The following is a 21436-nucleotide window of genomic DNA, read 5'->3' on the forward strand; positions in this document are numbered from 1 at the left end:
AAAAACAACCCATGCCTATGATAATCGCCTTTTACTGGAATATTCCAGAACGTTGTCATTTGTCGGCCTATTTATGAATCGTTTTCAAATAAACGCTAGATGATCGATAGTATATGTGTGCGCACGCACGCTCGTTCCGTGCGCTGATAATCGCTGCTATTATTTCCTCATGGCTTTTACAGTCAAAACAGCCATATCACATATCACATAAACGCTTATATATCAGTGAAAACGAGTCTGATTATACTAACACTGATAACATAGATTCCTTACCTGAGGTCAGATGGTATCCAAATGGTTTATTCCAATTTCCGATCGCCATTCGAAAAAATCGATAAATGTATTGATCCATCGTGTGTACAGTATAACACATGATCCGCGCGGCTCAGAGGCTCCAGAATGAACTCTGGTAGACCCCGGCTGCATCAGTGAGAAGTAAAATGTGGAGTCAGAAATCCGTTCTCCCATTCACTTTCATTGAGTCCATTCCAAAAGGGTGATTACCATCTGGGAGACGATAGGGGGCGCTTTTTTCACATCTGAGCGCCGGCGGTCCCTGGATCTCCAACGGTAGGCTCGCGTGATGCAATATGATTTCAGATCGCTAATAAAAAAATAAAAATAAAATACCCGAGAATACTCGGGGCGTGGCATTCAACGGTCGGGTCGTAAACCCGAGAAAAGCCGTGAGTGGCACTCAAAGTGTTAAAGAAGCCCTTTATGCACAAGAAATTGTATATGAAAAATATAAATGTTTATGTTTTGAAAGTCTAAAGCAGAAATATAAGCTATACCTACTTTCCTTGTTTCCTTGTTGTTACAACTTCATATTTTCAAGATTTTGGAGTAAAGTAATCCAAAATAACCCAAAAAGTAAAATAATCCTTTTAAGTAATTCAGTGATGAATAATAATATGTTTTATCAAGTAATCTGATAAAGAAAATTAGGTTAACCTTCCCAACCATTTGTATGTGTGTGTGTGTGTGTGTAATTTAGTTGTGTGACATTGTTTAAAACCATTTTCACTCTCCACACAACCACCATACAATATATTTTGACAGTGTATATTTCACCTGTACTTGGTTTCATTGTTGACTCTGCTTCCATGTTATTACGTCAAAAAGCTGGCATTATCATAAGGTGTTTTTACACAGAACATCATCATATGTTATTGGTTAAGCTGGGTCTGACTTCTCTGTAAAGATGTCAAGCAGGAGAATAGGAGGGTTAAAATAACCCAGGTCTGTCTGACCCACCTCACAACCTGGGGAAAAACGTTTTATTCTTTCAAGTAAAAATAATTTGCCAGAGCAACTGTCACGATAAGCATCTTGCATCACAGGCATTCCAGTGTGTGTGGAAGTTGGACTATCAGCGGGGAGAGAAGCGATGTTTATTGTTGCACAAGATAATTGGGCTTCTTTGTTGCATAGTAAAATTATTGTGGCTAATCTAATTTTCACCAGAGACTAATTGAAGAAAAAGAGAGGGAGTGGGACACTGATCAATCTCTATTAGGAAGTGGTCAACATTGAAACCTGATAACGGTGAAATGTACATTGCCTACAGTATATTCTTTCTTTCGTCAAAACTGTTTTGATTTTGCATGTTTTGATTTACTCATCTCTTTTTATTTCAATTTACCTTTTGAAAATAAAAAGCTGCTAACAGTTCAGGGCACCAAGGTAAGTCAGTCAGTTCAGTTCTTTTTTTTAAGTAGGTAGTAAAGTTAGCACCTTTTTATAAATACTCCACTGAGTATTACACTTCTCATGAAATCATGGTTTGTTAACTTACTTACATACGTGATGTAGTGCACAAATGGGCTGTTAATTTAACCCCCAACCACCCACACAGTTTTCAATTCACAAAAATCGAAATCCTATTTCAAAGATACACAAAAGTAACGTGCACATTATTAGGTTTAATAAAATACTGCTCATCCACCTATTACTTCAACAATTTGAGCCAACACACTAATTTTAACCCATTATCTACATTTCTTTAGCAACATCTAACACAGTATGCAGATTTTGCGTCACTCTATACATTTATATTTATATATTTGTATTTTTGTAAGCTAATTATAGATAAACATTTGATGAAAGTATATGATTTGTGTCTACCTATGATGAACCCGAGGTAGAGAAAGAAATATATTTCAAGAAATATATTATGCATCATAGATGGCATGTATACATGACAAAATCTGTTCAGTGTGCAATAGTGAAATTCAAATAGCTGTAACTTGGCCTATAGACGTCATGCCTTTGCTGAAGCATCATATAGCTAATCAATCAACCATCTCTCTTTAAAGATATCCAACGAAGTCAAATTTATACACGATATGCAAAGTACATATTTCTGGTTCTGTTCTACAAATTGAATGCATTTTAAGGACAATATAAACAAGACACACCACAACTTCCCACACCACCGACATACCATAAACATAAATAGAACACTAAAGTGCAATTAAACTACTGTAAGGCTACTGTAAGGCAAACTACTGTAAAAACAATACAAACAACCTAAGAGCATCATCTTCGTTAATTGTCCCCTGCCTTTGTGATTATATGCCTTCTAACATATAGGTATAATAAGTCATTCTTAAAACAGGACATCCATTTCTTAGGTCCCCAAGTATAATTTAGTGCACTGGTTAGCAAAATATTAGCCATTATTTAATAACCAACCAAAAAGCCACCACATGGACTTTTTAAATGAATATATATATATAATACTAATAATACAATTTAAATAAAAACTATTTGTGTCACAAAGGAATCTAGAAAAACGTCACACCTCCTTCATCCCAATTATTATGTAAATTTTTCTGCTTAATTTTTTCTGGTTTGCTGTTCCATATCAAATTAATGACCATTTGATTATATCATAAATAAACAACAAAAAAGCTTTGTCGGGGGATGAAAAAGACATGAACTGATCCATGTTTATCTAATCTTTTAACATTCCTATTATTTCAGGGGGAGAGGGGGGTTATCACTAATGTGATGTTATCAATATCACTAATATGATATTACAACTATTACCGATAAGAATAAATATGGGGATACCCTGTCTGACCCCACTAGATAGTGAAAAACCTCAGATCAATACCCTTACTTGGAGGATTGTTGTACAGCACTTTATCCCAGCGTATCAAAGAAGAAAAAACTAAATAAAAAGGTTTATTCTTGTTTAACTGGTACTGTCCAATGAATAATCCGTTTGCATGCCCATCAGGTATAGCCAAATCATTGAGAAGCACAAAGGTGTACATGCTGGAAAAGCGTGACACACAACTCCTTTCTTTTTCTTTTTTCACTTTGCTTACTAATGCCAAGTTAATAACTAGAGTTAAAGTGTCACTGGATATCGTTAAGGAAACTGGGTTGTGTTATAATCACCACTGTGTTCATGATTATTATTTGAGGACTATGTGTGCCCACTGCCCAGACTGGACTCAAAGGATGTGGCTAATGGTCTTATGAGGACACCTTTAGGTTGGAACTATTTCAACAAAACATACCCTTTTTCCTTGCACCAAAGATACTACTCGACCAAAGAGGGACTACGAAGTTGATGGACGTGACTACCACTTTGTAATGTCCAGAGAGCAGATGGAGAAGGACATCCAAGAGCACAAGTTCATTGAGGCGGGCCAGTACAATGATAATCTGTATGGAACTAGTGTCCAGTCGGTCAAATATGTGGCAGAGAGGGTGAGTCTCATTAACTGAATCATAAATATTATCACGTAGGAAAAATATGTTTGCTTTTGACTGAGTTGCATCCTCCTCCCTGTCTTTAGGGTAAACACTGCATACTGGACGTGTCTGGAAATGCCATCAAACGACTACAAGTAGCACAACTTTTTCCCATTGCCATCTTTATAAAACCTAGATCTATTGATTCATTAATGTAAGTACTCTACTTATCTTTTATATTACATATCGTTTTAATAGCAATAATATGGCCACTTCTCATAATGTTGGTATGTTCCTTTTATTCCTTATTCCCAAAATATAAAATATTTTCTGGTTACTCGCAGTTGCCATGGTTTTCTACCCCTGTCCACCATTTTGTCCACCTCTGGTCTGAGCTAGAACAATAATTGTGTGATGGTTTGCACCATTACTCTCTTCCTAGGGAGATGAATAAGAGACTGACAGAGGAACAAGCCAAGAAGACATTTGACCGGGCTATGAAGCTGGAGCAGGAGTTTGGCGAATTCTTCACAGGTATGAGGTTAAGATAAGATAAGATAAGATAAGAAAATATATGCCTTTATTCATACCCTTGGGGAAATTCAGGGAAACTTAGCAAGTGAGGGATACAAATGTACAAAGTAGGTATACATTATGGAGGTCTGTATTCAACTAAAAGGAGTTTGATGTGTCATTCTTGCCTTGATACAAAAATAAAGTGCCATTATTTTATTATAATTTTTTCATAATCTTTTTCCCATTATCATTATTTTCTGCCAATTCACCACAGCCATATGCTTCCATTGTGTCTGAAGATGTGTATTATACACCACGTAAACCCATTTATTTTCCTGAAAGGTTTTGTTTTCTACAATGAAAAGTTGCTCTATTGTGCATACAATGTATAAAAAGGAAGAAATGGAATTCTTCCTGAGAAACTGTATTATATCACAACAAGTGAGACAGTAAGATGTTAGTGGCATTTTAGTCAAATGTGGTGCCTTTCTTCAGTTTATGTGGTGTTAAAGACACATTTTCACATACACTGGAAGCCAATGGCAGTGGTGCATCGGTAGAAAATAACTGCCACATTTTTCATTAGCGGTGAAAGATTATGAAAAAAGAAGGGTGCCTTGGTTTTTGTATCAAGGCAAGAATGACTTTGATCTCACAGGTCAAAAAAATATCCCTTATTGCTCCCCAATGGAGGTCATTACCACTAAAACACACAGTACGCTAATATTACATAAACAAACAACATTTTGATTCAACACAAAAGAGTTGCCTTTCAATCAGTCTGCATTCTGCAGTCTGGCTAGTTGGATACAGCCAAGGAGAAAGTTTGAGGAAGCTGAATATTTTATTTATAAGCTATCTTGCCAATTTCTGTGTGGAGTTTACATGTTCTTCCCACATTTGCGTGGGTTTCCTCCCGGTATACTTCTTCCCACATTTGCGTGGGTTTCCTCCCGGTACACTTCTTCCCACATTTGCGTGGGTTTCCTCCCGGTACACTTCTTCCCACATTTGCGTGGGTTTCCTCACGGTACACTTCTTCCCACATTTGCGTGGGTTTCCTCCCAGTTTCCTCCCACACCAAAAGACATGCATGTTAGGTATATCCTGCCATTGCTCTTGACTAAGGTACTGGCATTACAACTGGAGTTGGTGCCCGGGCACCTGTCTGTGACTGCCCTTAACTCTTTAATTGCCAGACCCGAGATATCTCGGGTTTTGGTCGTTCATTCTTTTATTCAATATTTGTATTCATTATTCATCCAGGGACCTTGGTGTTACCATAGGGAATGAGTCTGAGATCGCCAAAGTGTAATACCGGCCGCATCCAGCTAGACGGCGGTATTGAGCACCCTTTGAAACCTTATATCTTGGCCTGTGCAATGGTCAAATGTCACCAGGCGCAGTTTTCTGGGTCAAGCCAGTCGAGCGGTTCTCCCGGTTCCATTGAAGCGCGTCAAATATCCCCGATCCATATGTTGTGGTGGGTTATGCCGTGGACCAAATGGACATCGGATGTACCAGATGGCGATCAAACAATTGGAATATTATTTTTGGAATACTGCCGATCACAGGTAAGGACTATCTGACGTCAATTTTAGCTTGATCGTGCAATGCTTTTATACCGATCGGGCTGATAAGTGTTTTTAGTGTTCAATACGAATGCCGTTACTGGCAATCAAATAATCAGAAGCGACTCCCCCCCCCCCTTTTATGCATTCATGATGGAACATAATAACTATTATATAGATTTGATTTGGGAATAGTAGCATGTCCAGTCAAGAAACGGCAACATTTATAGTAGGATTCACGTGTGAGGCTATAACACAGCCTTTCGGGAATTACCCCAGACCACTCTAAAACCATACTTATATTCACCACGGTATAACACGGGAACGTATGGATGAAAGAAAGAAAAAAAATCACATACTGAACGATAGATAGTTGATGTCAAATGGGCCATAGTATTGTATCCATATCTATAATATAGAATACAGTTATAGCTCTACAAACAAGGTGACGCACTCCTATCTTTTAAAGCATGGCATTGCTACGACGGGCCCCGTCTAATAGCTGGCAGTTAATGAGTTAATGGTAAGGATCGGTCAAATGCAGAGGAATAATTTTCCCAATGTCGATTAATAAAGTATAACTTAACACGTGTGCCACTCTGCAAGTCCAACCATGAATATTTAAGCACAAGGATAAACTGTCTCCCGAAAGATGTGCACTTTAGGTATAGAGAACTACGTGAATTTAATGCATGTCTAAGAAAATACACAGATATGGGAATTTCAACCTTGTCTTGTTGTTGAAAAGAAAAAGACCATCAGACGAATCAATTAATGTCCAGACTTTCCTTCATCACAAGGAGAGGTAATAAAAAGTGAAGATGAATAAACCTTCCTGCAAGCCAATTGGGCACACCCAGAGTTCTCAGTATGGACATAGAAAATGCCAAATCTGAAAATTAATAACTCAAACTTGTGTATCTCAATCTGCCTTATGTATGCTCATTAGTCAAATGTTGTATGCATGAATCTGTTTGGGTTTCAAATCGGTAAACAACTTGCACCAAAATGCCTTTATTTGCTTTGCAGCCCTGGTTCAAGGAGACACCTTAGAGGACATTTATAACCACTGCAAAATGGTGATAGAGGAACATTCAGGACCCTATATCTGGATCCCTTCAAAGGAGAAACTATAACTCACACTGTATCTCCTCACCTTGGCAGAGTGTCTGGACTGCTAGAAACTAGTAATAATTTGTAACATATGATCAACTGTATGGCGATGAATAGTCTTCAAAATAATTATTGTGAATATAGATTTTTTTTCTTTTATTATTTATGTTATTGTTTCTTTTTTCACTCTCAATATGAATGTTCCTGAATGTATACCACAAAGTGTTAGAAAATGTTAGGTCTTGAACAATGGACTATTTGTATATTTGTTGATTTTTTTATTTGCAAAAAAAAGAAAAGAAAAAAAATAGATGAAAACTAAATAAATATGGGGTATGTGTCTGCATTGACACTGTGTGGAAACTGGAGAAGACATACAGTATACAGTACACGTTTCTTCACCGCTCCAACACAGGAAGAAAAGTACACGCTTCCTTTGCCTCCAAACCCAACTGCAACATCTAGCACTCAAAGTATCAGAAGCTCACCTCACATTTATATAGTTGACATATTGTCTTGATTTTGCATCTATGCACTCACATGGCCCCTGGACACAGCTCATATTGCGTTGTTTGATTGATTGATTATTTGTTTGTTTACTCCTTTAATTATTTATATATTTGTTTCTTGATGTTGAAAATACTGTGTTTGAAAAATGTTTTATTTGATATACGATTCTCTCATCACTTGTAATGGTTTAAGTGAGTTATTCCTTAAAGACAGACATTTCTTCTTAAGCTGCTTTAAAGACAGTGATAAATAAAGGGATACAACTGCTGTTGGTAACAGAAATACTATATTTTGCTACTTATAATTAATAGGGGGCACAAAAGCACAGAACTATTTATTATGAAAATATAACTTTGATTAAAAATAATTTACAAAGCATATTTTATTTGTGTAATGTGTGTTGTGATAGAATGGATGGGAATGTTTCACAGTAATATTTTCAGCCATGGAGTTTATAAGGGTGGTCACATTAATGATAGATCTAATGTAATATCCCCCCCTAGTGTGTATACTTATTCTCTGGTACAAATATGGAGATGGTTTAAGTACAATATTATGATAAGCCTATGTATAGCACTTTTTAAGAAATGCATTACAAAGTGATTTACAATAAATAAAGGAGACAAGATTGTAAAAACAATAATAATAATCATAATAGGGCGGTTAGGTGGCGTAGCGGAGATTGCGTTTGTCACCAACCCCGGAGCTGTGAGCTGGATTCGCCTGTTCGAATCCAGCTCACAGCTCCGGGGTTGTCACCAGCTTGGCTGGCCGTTCACACTAATACAATTGGCTGTATTAGAGGGTGGGAGAAGCTGGCGGGGTGGGTCCGGGTCGTTGTAAACAGCGACTCCTACAGTTCGGTCGGGGCGCCTGCTAAGCGCGGATAGGACCTGAGTGGGATAGTGTGATCCTTCCACACGCTACGCCCTCTCAGGGAGGATCCGCGCTGCCAGGTGAAAAGAAGCGGTTGATTGGCTGGACGTGTGTCGGAGGAAGCACGTGATAGCCTCCACTCTCCCAGATGATCTGACTGTGGGGGGTAAGTGCGCAGCGACCAGGAAGGGGATTGGGAATTGGCATACGACTAACATTGGGATGGAAGAAAATCGGAGGAAAAATGGAGGGGGAAAAAGATCAATAAAAAAATAAATAATGATAATTGACAAATAAAGTACTAAAATGGAATGACAGCATTTGGGTAAATCAACTCTATGAAGTAACTATAGCAAGCAAGTCCATAAAAAATTGTTTATAAAAGTGACTTCAAAGAAGACTTAAAGACTACGACACTAAACTTGTTTAGCTTGATTTCCTTGGGCAGGTAGTTTCATACATATAGGATCATCTTTTGTTTTCGGTCTATAGACTTTTGAAGAACCAAAACTACCCTGCCAGAGGATTTCTCTTTGGTGCATACGCTATTAAAAAGTCTTCAACAAAATTCAAACTCACAGGTAGCCTGAGCATGAAGCTCAATATAGAAAGAGATATTTTTGGTAGACATGGGTAAATGGGATAAACATTCATTCATTAACTAATTAAAGATATTTCTTCAACTAATTAAAGATATTTCTTTACTGGAGAAAATGTGAATGAACAACTTGTTTGACCTGTTCACCTCTAAATTTCCAGCAGCATATTTGACATTAACAGACTGGCTGTCCACATTGTCCTTAATCTGGTTCATGGAGTTGGAAGAGACAAAGAAAGATATCCTTTTATAAATTGGTAATTGAAGAAAACAGATGGAAGGGGGAAAATGATTTCTTACCACCCTTTACTTAGCGATTATCTATCCCTATACACTATATGTTTAACATGGGTTTACTCACCAGTGACTTGCCTTGTTTGAAAGGTCATACAAAACAGTACCTCACTGTAAAAAAAAATGTATTCATTAATTATGTTATTTCTGTGGAATGACAAATGAAGCATCTGCCAGTATGATAGCCTTCCTATTGTGTTTCATTCCAGTACTGTTGGCCTGTAGATTCCCATTACTCTGTGTCTGTGATAATACTGTAGATCTTGCTATTTGATTTAGGAGGCATGTTTCACAAAATGTGTTAGTTTCATGGTTACCATACCTTACATAAATGAAAGGTATATGTTTATAAACCGTGTGAAAATCTCAAAAGTGCACTTATTCGTTGTTTTCGAGAAATAGGCACTGTATGGTGATAATACAAAATCAATACATTATTACACGAGTACGGTCAATTCATTATTATGAAAAGCGGCACATCTAAAATGAAACATTGAAACCATAAGTTCTGAATATATCCTTTATACCTGTAGGAGACACAGTTAAATTAATTGCTTAAATGAACATGCCAACTTTTTGGGAAATTAGCTTATTTGCCATCTACGAGTTAGACAAGCAGATACGCTTTTCTTCTCTGTGCATGCAGCATTAGGCTTAGGGAACAGCTGCACCGTTAGCCTAGCTTAGCGTCATTCACTGGAAGTAGGTGTGCCAGTGTAGCCTACAGTTCCCAACAGTCACCAAATACAACTCCAAAACGTTCCTGTAAACAAGTTGTGACCTGTGTATTTACCACATCGAGAAATAAATTAAAAAGATTTACTTTCGTTTTCTGAGCAGATACTGTATATACTCGGAAATCTTTTTTGCCGAACCACTGCTGCCTGGGCGCAGTGATTTCATCACCTCAAAAGGCCCGTTTTTCAAAAAACAACAGGGCTTTTGGGGTGATGAAATCACTGTGCCCAGGCAGCAGTGGTTCGGCTAAAAATAGTTCAGAGTATATCTGCTTAGAAAACGAAAATGTCAATTTTTTTTTTATATTTCTCCATGTGGTAAATACACAGGTCACAACATGTTTACAGGAAAGTTTTGGAGTTGTATGGAGTGTATTTGGGGTGACTGTTGGGAACTAGGCTACACTGGCACACCTACTTCCAGTGAATGACGCTAAGCTATGCTAACGGTGCGGCTGTTCCTAAAGCCTAAGAGAAGAAAATTGTATGTATCTGCTTGTCTACTGTAACTCCATGGATGGCAAATAAGCTAATTTCCAAAAATGTTGGCGTGTTCCTTTAACCCTTTCACTACCACTCTACCAAAAATAACCCTTCCACTGCGACACTACAGAAGGTTAACCTTTCACTACCACACTACAGACCGTCTGAAAGATTAACCTTCTGTAGTGTGGTAGTGAAAGGGTTAAATAGAGTATGCATGTGTGGAAAATATACAACAGTGGCCAGTTTATTAGGTACAACCATCAACTATAGTACTAGTCATCTGCTGCTATAGGGCGTTCTGAGATGCTGTTCTGCACTGTTGCACTGCCCTGTTATTGTCCTGCTCCTGGCCTGGCTGTTAGCTTCCAGGATTATTGACTTTATTCCACTCTCTCTTACCAACAAGTTGTTTTGGCTTGCTTGCTTGCTTTCTTTTATACATTTATTTTTTTTAAAGAATTGTCGTCACCCACGTTAACATGCATGAACAGCATAGGAGGGCAGCCTTAGCTGCATGTGACATTGGAACTGGCGTAGCTGACATGGACAATCATAACCACATTCCAAATTGCCTATTTTAATGTCCAGTCTAACAGTAAATCCCTTGATGCCCGTCTGCCTGCTTTAAATAGTGAACCATTGCCATGTAACTCAATGTAGCAGCAATCGATTTACATGAACAAGCTTGTGTCCCTATAAACTGGCCACTGAGTAACCCTTTGACATGGGTTAACTGGTTGAAATGTGTGGCTAATACCAGAGAAAAGATCACAAACACGTCTGCGCACAGTATATTGAGCAACACCTTTGGGATATGGGATATATTCTGTTGCAAATTCTTCATAATGTTTTGGTCACCACCATGCACTTGCCTTAACTGAGTTGGTTTATATCGGAGGTAAAAGCTTATAAATGTACTTTGTCTTTGACAGAACACTTTAGTTTGACCTGTTACCTGTGCATCTACACTACGGAAAAGTGTATAAATAATATTTATAATTATATTATATATAATATTATATAATTTGTATAAATAATATAAAAAATTATATATTACATAATATATTCATAATATTATACATATATTTGGGCACACTGAAATAGGTTGAGGCTTTATGGCAACCTTATTAAAGAGATACTGCATACAGTATACAAAATGTTAGACACAGTTTTTACAAAGCAGTATACCGGCTTAATTTACTTAAATAACTTTGCACTCATACAGTACAGTACTTACAATATAATTATGAATATTGTAAAAACATAACACAAAGGCCAACTGGTATTTTTCTGCAACAGTGTTCCATCTCCTGTGGAGGACAGTGGACACATTTTCAACATTAAACCATCAAGAAGTAACTCTTCAAACATTATCAAACTACAAATTGTAAAAAGAATATATATATAAAGAAAAACGTCTATTCAAAATAAAATATTATACTGCAAAGGATGGTGTCCAGGCAGCATGTTTTTACTTTTATCATATTTTCCTTTTGGATATTATTAGTTAGCAAAACTGTGAGGATTCATTCAGAATTGTCACAAGACCCCGAACATTGCGCCCAAATAATTGCAACAATTAAGTGTTCTGCCTAAAAAGAGATTTCACTCAACATTTGAATAGGCCATGAATAACCACAAAGTCTCCATAAACAGTAAGTAAGTAAGTAAGTAAGTAAGTACATTTTATTTATATAGCACCTTTCAAGATACAGGATCACAAAGTGCTTTCCAATCAAAGAAATTAAGAGCATGACACAACATCGTTACATAGAATCAATTAAACACCAACTAGATAATACAAAATAAGACCTAGATAAAACTAGCCAAACGCCTGTCTGAACTTTAGCGTTTTTAGCTGTTTTTTAAAAGAGTCGCAAGTTTCTATAGAGGCCTCTGATAATAACCAGTTACTGTTTTCAACAGCATGTGAGTCTACAGGGTCTCAAGTTTTACAATAATCTAGTTTCATTTTAGATTGGCAATGATTATATTGTAATGGATTGATTGTGATGGTAGTGGTCATAATGATGATAATGATTATGATGATGAAGGTATATGTGACTTTGAAAAACGTGCCAGATATATTTTAGGGCTCTAATGGTTGGACTATATATATTTTTTCAAAAGTTAACCATGACTTGGTAATAATAATAATTAGAGATGCACAGATTTGAGCTGATACAGATTACCTATACATTTTCTGTTATGACCGAACCAATATTACCAATATCCATATGATGTGGTCTGTATGAAAACAAATCTGACAGTAATCCAATTGTGTATACTGTAAAAGTGATGAGACATGAAAACACTGGAAAATGGAAAAGAATCTGTCTTTATGTCTCTCGATGGCAATATGGTCACCGATATATCATGCATCCCTAATAATAATGATAATAATAGAGTATTAGTACCCCATCCCAAAGTGTAGGAATAAAGGATATGATTAAACTTTTCCACAATGAAACAATAATTTAATCTCACCAGTGATAACTTTAATTTTGCTATGTACAACTTTGTAATTGTATTGTAGCACTACTTTTGGGGTTTCTTGTTTGTTTCTTTTGTTACTTTTGTTGGTTTTAACATTGAATGAGTGCAATAAGCAACCAGATTAGATATAGTTATATTCTTACACATTTACTTGGTATAATATTATTTGTCCAGCCTTCCTCAAATGCAACTGAATAAACTGCTCGATAATTTGATTAATTCAGATTAGATTTATATTTAATTTGGTATTTTTACCAGGCCAGTAGCCTAAAACAATAATAAAAAAATAAAATCTATATATTTAGTCACTGCACACAGTAAAGTGATATTTCACTTTGGTATAACATTTGTAGTTTTGTTGTGTGGGCTCAACGGTCAGCCACCAACATTGACCACTCTAACGACCCAGTCACTAACTCTACCTTTGTTCACTAATCATGCTTATAAAACCCTTTGCAAACTATAGCAAATTAGATCCAAGTAATTTAAGGTCATTCTATGTCCACTGTATTTTTTTAAGAAGTTATTTTTCCTGTTTGCAATTAGTGATATTGATATAAAAGAAGATAATGTCAGTGACAGCAGATTCCTGGGGCAGATGATGCTTGGGGTTGACTGCTGAATGGTTATGGAACTTGTGCAGCATGCCCCACAAAAGAAGGATCATATTAAAAAAGGAAAAAGCTGCACCAAAGTGAAATATCACTTATATATATATATACTGTACACTTTTTTGCATGCAAATTGAACTTGCTTTGCATACTTTCAAAAAAGGATTTATAAATCAAAAGTTAGATGGTGTAAAAAGATGTACACTTCAGGAACAGTTCATTTTCCATTGAGCTGAAAATATTTAATTGTGTCCCAACATCCCCGGTCATGCTGTAAAATAAAGAGCCAATTGTAATAATCATGGTACTTGGGAAGTTGGTACTAAATTTACTTTTGTTGATGAACTGGATCAGAAAGGCTGCTTGTGTTATTTCACTTGAGTTGTCTGCTTTTATTCACCGCCGTTATAAATCATCTGTTCAATATCAAGATTCAATGCACTTAATATTGGGCACATATTTATGCCATATCTAATTTACACATTTGATTGTATGTATTTTATTTTGTGTTCATCATATGAAAAGCATACTTCCTCCTGGGGCTGTACATTTGTCAACGCTGATGTTGCTTGTTTAAATTATTTATTTTTTACATTTAGCATTTTTGATTGAAAGCGTGATGAACATGGAAATGGTCTTTATATTATGTTACTGTATGCACTCCTGGTTGCTTTGATGAACCACTTGTAAGAAAATTGCTGTACAGCCTAAATTACATTACAGCAGACATATTTTAAAATGTAAATTAAAGTGTTATACTTTTAAAACGACCTCTGTCTCTTTCTCTGGTCAGCTGTGCGTGTGTGTGTGACTATACACATTATGTTGTATTGTAATGACAAGTAATTAGTAAGAAATAAAAAGGTGGTAGTGTGTTAGTGACGTGGTGTACTGGTGTGATGTCAGCTAGTGAGTGGTTTGGGTTGTCTGCCAGGAGGGGGGAGGGGGTGACGCAGTCTAAAACCACACCCACAGAGCCAAGTGAGGGTTAGGCACTATACTCAATGTGGTCAATAGACAAGTATAGTTGTGTATGTGTGATTGTGTGTTACCTGCATGATTGAATAGATTGCAATTGTCATTTATTATTGGCAGATTTGATTTGGCCTGCTTGTTTCGTTATCATTCATTATTGATGTTTCCCATACGTTCTAGTCCCTGCTATGTTTGCTGTCTGATGCAATGGCTTCGAAGGAAGAGGAAGTGAGCATTAACTGCAGTATACTATAACTTCCCCATTCACCTTCCCTATTTCAAATTTGACAACGTAAACATTCAAAATCAGCCCAAGTTATTTGTATTGTTGCAATAAACATGGGCATGAGCTGTTCTCCATAGCAATTCCAAATTGTGTCAGCCATTGAGACCTATCTTTCTATTTTGAGTTAACTGAGTTGAGTTGAGTGGATCAGGAATAATAGGTTTCACGTTCAAAACATTTTCAAATGACGTAGGAGTGAATGAGTGGACTGCTCACTAACCAACATTAATTCCAAACAAAGAAATGCTGTAGAGGAAATTAAAACGTTTAGCAAAGTCATAAAACTGTGCAGATGCTCTTACTCTCCACAGTCATGTGGCTCTACAAAATGTGCCACTGTTCCATCTTATCCATAGAGCATGTGCTTATACTGTTGCAAAATGTATGATGCCAAGTGTTCAATGATTCTTAGTCAACAATGGTGATTGGAATTGTTATGAACCTAACCAGCCGAGGTGCCAGAGGGTACAGGTCAGCACTTTAGTGTGTGTGTGTGTGGGGGGGGGGGGGGGGGGTAATGTGAATGGTTTACACAGAAAGACAATACAGAACAATGTTGGTTATTGTTACGAATGTTACGGGGTAGTTGGTTTATCACACATTGGGCAAAGTGTTATGGTGCGTTCCACTGAAGTCGGAGCTCAAAAGGAAGAACGTATTGGAAGATCCATTGAAGTCGGAATTCCAAGGATGATCTCTCAACTCTCAATTTTTCTGGTGCCGTGTCAACGTCACGCCATACAACACTATAAACGGTGAACAACATTGTTTCAATCTTTAGACAATTGAAGCTAGATTATATGTTGAAAGGTAGGCTAATTCAGAGTATATTGTGCTTAGAACCCAGCCACACACAAACACCAGCTTCTTGCGGCGGGTCACATAGTACTTCTCCCTCAGATAAACAACATATTTTTACATAATTATGTATAGTTTCTCCCTCTATTTCCAAGCTGGACATTGAAATGCACGGAGGTCGTAATTCTGTCGTCCCAACTACTGTAGGAGCTCTGACTTTGAATGATTATGGAACACTGCATTATGTGTTGGGTGAAAGAGATGTTGTCCTCATAGGTTCCGGTATGGACTGTTGCGTTCTCCCACCAGTAGAGGTCCTTATAGGATAGTACATGGTAGTATTATGACACCTGAATTCCTTCCTGCCAGTTGGAGTCCAGGCAGATATATGTTAATTTGCCAATGTTGACCACCGGGGGGCTTAGAAGCTCTTTTGAACATTTCCTCATTCAAAGAGCTCCAAACACGTTGCCCAGCACACAGTGAATTAGAGATCTGATCTCTAAAGAACATGTTTATGTTTTGTTCATTCAATTCCAACAGAACATTAATGGGAAGTGAAATTAGTCCTAATTTTATTTCCACATACATCAGGTTTTGAGAGTGAATTTGTGACTTTGTGACTTGAGATGATATATGTTGAAAATGTAATTATGACTTGGCAGGGTTCTGAGCATAGGCGGCGTGTGAACCGGACATTAGGGTAGGCTATATCGCGTGGAGCTCGCAAAATGTTTCCTTTTTTGTCAATACACACACCCACTAGGCTATGCGAGGCGAGCCCCACTCATTTAAAGGGGAACTATCTTATAAATGGCCTTTTTGAGTGTTTAGCATTGTTTCCTAGCTATGTGAACTTATATTAATATGATCTATGTCTCTAATTCTCATATTGGCGCATTCTTCCAATTCTCCTCTCACAATATTCACCCTCACTGAACTGAGTCATTTGAAAATGTGATGATTTGTGATGTCAGAGAGACACCGCTGCATGATAATGTGGCTGTGTGACATCAGGTACATGATGAGCTGCACACAGTGGTTGGAGCCCAGCCTCAAAACGGCTCGAGATCTTGAGGTAGAAAAATGCTGTTTTTGAGGACTTGATTAGAAATACAAAACAATGAATAATAAAAAAATAAATTACAGATGTGTTCCATAGACTCACAGGAATTGTGTAAAAGTGCACTTTTACACAATTCCTGTGAGTTTATGGAACTATTTTACTATTTCTTTCACTATTTGGGCACTTTTACACAATTCCTGTGAGTCTTTGGAACACCTCTGTAATTTTTTATTTTTTTTTAATTCATTGTTTTGTATTTCTAATCAAGTACTCAAAAACAGCATTTTTCTACCTCAAGATCTTAAGCCGTTTTGAGCCTGGGCTCCAACCACAATGGTAAACCACTGCCTCGCCTGAACATTATCATGCAGCGGTGTCTCTCTGACATCACAAATCAGCACATTTTCAGATGACTCAGTTCAGTGAGGGTGAATATTGTGAGAGGAGAATTGGAAGAATGCGCCAATATGAGAATTAGAGACATAGATCATATTAATATAAGTCCACATAGCTAGGAAACAATGCTAAACACTGAAAAAGGCCATTTATAAGATAGTTCCCCTTTAATATATAGTGTAAATTAAGTGTTCAAATGAAGGCATCCAATAATAGATTAACCATTGTCTTACCTTAATGCAGCAAAATGCGACGTTTCGTCTTAGCATCAATGATCTTTTCTGCTTTAACTTTGTCTGTGAGGTCACTTTCAATGTGAAGCAGACTGGCGCATTGTTGTTCTTAGTCAGTTTTGGATGTGATGTGCCTCATTGCTGAGAAAGACCGTTCACAACTTGAATCACAAGTTGCAGTGCTGACAGCAACGAAGGGAACGTTTTTCGTAATTTAGATCTCATCATGCTTTGAAAACAATGTACATACAGTAGCTCTAAAAAGTTTCCACGATTTGATGAACTCGGACTCTCATCATGTCCTCTTAGAGCAAGCCCTTGTTTGCCAAGATAACACAACATATAGCCTCAGGTGATCCGTGTTGTTATGCAGGCATGCGTTCGTCATGGGACGGGGTTGCACTCCGTGCAGGCCCAGGGTAAGATAAGTACTCGCTATAAGTAGCCTACCCACCTGGGCTACTTTGCATATCTATAGCGCCGGTCGTCAGGTGTGTTAAATACGTTCTCAGATACATTCACACCTAACTTGTTGTGAATGATAAGTGTTACATTCCATTCGTAGAGGCAATTAGGCACTGTCTGTAGTCTGTGCTCAAGCGAGGGGACATTTTTGCGCATTCGCGGGAGCGCGCGCGTGCTCAAGCCGACTGACACCTTCGTCGTTGACACCTCGGCCAGCGGGCTGCAGCACAAGACACACAATAGCCAGCAGCCTGCGCACATATATTATATATACATTTCAAAATTCCCAGCATAATATTTTGGGTAGGCATAGCCTAGCCTGGCCTTATATACCCGCCGCCTATGGTTCTGAGGATGTTTACCATACATCATGATCAGGAGATAGGGGAGGCCGGGGGTAATTGTAACACCTGCAACCAAAACAACATAAAAATTCCTCTTGCTGTCTTGTCTATGGTCTCCTCTAAATCATCAAACTGTTGTCTAAACATTGATATCATGGTCAAGGGTCAGTGATATTGTTCCTTTCCTGTAAGCTGGCTAGTTTCATGGCACTCACGGTTGGGGGGCAATTGTAATGCAAAATAGATTTTAAATGGTCTTTAGGTGAAAATCAAAAACTGTTACAATTGCCCCCGGTCTCCCCTACATTTTCTGGACATTCTTATAAAACAAAAAGGCAATAGTTTAGTCACAGATTTAAATAGGAAACACAGACATCAGATTTCCAAAAGGTTCCCGATCAGTGTAATGAAGTGAGCCATTATTTTTTGTTTGGCTCCATCAAAAAAAGAGTGATCAAAAATCTTTGCTTACAAAAGATGGCAATTGTACAGTCTTGTAAATTGTTTGCCTCATTTCTGTTATTGCTGAATCATGTGTACATGGTTTTATAATACTTTAAAATGGGGTTTCATTAGTGATTAATAGCTGCGTTGCTGCTATGGATGAAGGATGAATGAAGGTATGTTTTGTCCTATGTAGGTGTGGAGATAATAGGTCTGGCAGGGTGAGATTACCAGTGTTCAGTAACTCCACCTGTGTTGACATTACACATTAGGTGACAAGGAAAGATTATAGAACTCAGTGAATGAACAGGCGCTTTAGATTGACCTGACAAAAATCCACATATGGATTAAAACGTGAACTAAAATATATCGTCTCATCTTCTACTTCAGTGTTTGATGTGTATGATGTAAGTTGTTCCCAACAACCAATCAATCAATCAAGTTTTATTCAGCACATTTCATACAGTGTTGAAATGCGCAGTGCAACTGTGTTTATAATAGATATAAAATATACAGATTAAAATAGGGTAATAAAAAGGATACAATATACATAAAGATACAATAAATGGGGGAGGGGGAGCTAAATATATGAACAGTTTGTGCTGACCTCAGCTGTTCGGGTACTGTTCCAGAGCTATGGTCCTTAAAGGGGAACTACACCCAATTTCAGAATTCATACATGTTATTCCTCTGGTCTAAGAGCATCAAAATGTAATAGTGCGAATTTCTCTCTAATCCAGAAACTAGAGTGGTAAAACTCAAACGTGTGATGTCATCAAGTATAAAGTCTGGAGCTGCTCCATAGACAATGAATTGGGTAAGACGGTAGTGACATGTCAAGGGGAGTGTTTTCTGTATACGGGTACATTTTCTGTTTCAGCCATAGAATAAAGCTTATTTTGAGGATACAAATTAAAACAAAGATTATGTGGGTCCACAAAATCAGTCTTCCATTCATTGTATATGGAGCAGCTCCAGACTTTATACCTGATGACATCACAAGTTTGATTCTTACGTACTTCTCTGGTTTCTGGCTTTGGGAGAGAGTAGCTCATGTTCACTAATATTAATTGAACTTTCCTGGACCTATTTGAACATATTTTAATTCTAAATGAAAGTGATTAAGGCAGGCTCACTATATATTTGTGAGTCTGCCTCAGGGCAGCTCTGGCTGCAATTGTAGCTTACCACCACCGGTATGACTGTGTATGAACGAATAATGGACTCTGTAAGCGCTCTGGGGTCACTGGGGTGTCATGAAGAGCGCTATATAAATCCAATCCATTATTAATATATTATTATTATATTTGTATATTAAGTCTTAAGCTAGAGGGGTGATGGGCTCTACTTGGGACTCAAACCATATCAGATAGGTGTTCTGAGGCAAGGCCATGTTAGGCCTTAAAAACTAGCAAAATAATCGTAAAATCTATTCTAAAGCTGATAGGAAGTCAGTACAGGGACTTTGACATGGGTGATATTGGCTAGATGTCTGGTCTTGGTCTGGCCTCAGTTGTGGCTTTGTAGAGTGTTTTGATATTTGAACGGACACTGTTCCAAAGCCACAACGTTCAATCTGACTATATAGTTTACTGTGGTGTCCATAGCAGTTTCTAATATGAATTTGTTCTGTGGCTGCAAGGCTGATACTCAGGATGTTTCAAAGTAAAAGCTCTACTCAGATAAGGAAAGAAAAACAGAGTGGGGGCAAGGCAAGTATCAGACACCAAGCTTTTACTTTTGAGTTCTGTCTTCTGACGTCTTCTGTGAGTGTCTGTCAGCCTTCCCCAAGGCGACCAATAAAGAAATATCTTAGTACAATGCCACAAAAGTTCATATTGTGGAAAGACTAGACCACTCATCATCAAATTACAACTAAACTGTAACAGTTTGCAAAGTAGTAGGACTTTTACAGCAAGTTAGAGCAAATCACAGAGCAACCCACACTGCAGTAGACAAGCCTTAGGCCCTGTCCACACGAGCGCTGGATTTAATATAACCATGATTGTATGTGCGCAGTTGCACTGTTCGGCCACACACAACCGGGGATTTGCTACACTGCAACCGTGGTCTTGAAAACCGGAGCCCAGGGTGAAGTTTTGCGGTTTTGCAGTTGCGTGTGGGCATAGCAACCGAGGTTATTCCCAGTGTTTACAGCAGAGCTGTCGCAATTATTTCCCATGTTCACGGCAGACTGTCAAACAATAGCAAGTTAGCAACCGAGCGCGGGGTAGAGAGATTAGAGCAGAGCCAGCTACACCAGTGTTTACAGCAGAGCTGTCCCAAGTAGCGTTATATGAAAATGATTGTAACAAACTTTTGTTCGAAACGTATCGTCTGTGTTGAAGAGTGTTGTGATCGACTGATGTCTGTTGTCGCATTCCTGACCTGATGCTCAGAGTAAACATGTAGCTGCGGCTAAACTAAACTCATGTGTTGTCAAGTTATTGTTATAAGGAACCCAGTCCAGACTGCATCCCCTTAACAATTGTTTGTATTGAGCCGTATTGTATTGTACCCATTCTGCAATGTGTTAAATAACGTTTGCATCCATTCATAGCGGTAACGTTACCACATTACGTTAGCATTTAAGCTATATACTATACATATATATAGCCATTCACATTAGCATGTAGCTAACAACACCGGCGGTCTTTTGTGAGACTAAACTATCCGCTCTTGGTGGTAAATTGTGTTGCTGATGGTTTTGTTTCATCAACAAATGAGAGGCAGAACACACAGTGAATGTATCCGTTTGTTTATTGCACTTTTATTGCAGTTTCTTTCTTTGCTGAAAAATATATCCTCCGTTGGCAAAATTACATTTAAAGATGGCGGCTAAACAGGAAGTGTAGTGAGCGTTCAACCTTTTCTGATTGGTTGAAATGGCCTTCATGTCTGAACAACATC

At 37.8% G+C, this 21436-nt stretch overlaps 1 protein-coding gene across 1 annotated transcript in view; it reads left to right on the forward strand.

Moving 5' to 3' along the window:
- Nucleotides 1-7104, forward strand: part of dlg2 (discs, large homolog 2) — a gene marked incomplete at its 5' end in the record, with an annotated part of 279475 nt that extends 272371 nt beyond the window's left edge. Inside the window, 4 exons of the mRNA XM_084320420.1 lie at nt 3554-3726; nt 3816-3925; nt 4154-4245; nt 6828-7104. Coding sequence (XP_084176546.1) covers nt 3554-3726; nt 3816-3925; nt 4154-4245; nt 6828-6934 — 482 coding nt within the window. The 3' untranslated portion in view covers nt 6935-7104. The remainder of the gene's footprint in view (nt 1-3553; nt 3727-3815; nt 3926-4153; nt 4246-6827) is intronic.
- Nucleotides 7105-21436: the final 14332 nt, after the last annotated feature.

This window comes from Notolepis coatsorum, assembly GCF_963971535.1.
Source record: "Notolepis coatsorum genome assembly, chromosome: 8".
NCBI lineage: Eukaryota > Metazoa > Chordata > Actinopteri > Aulopiformes > Paralepididae > Notolepis > Notolepis coatsorum.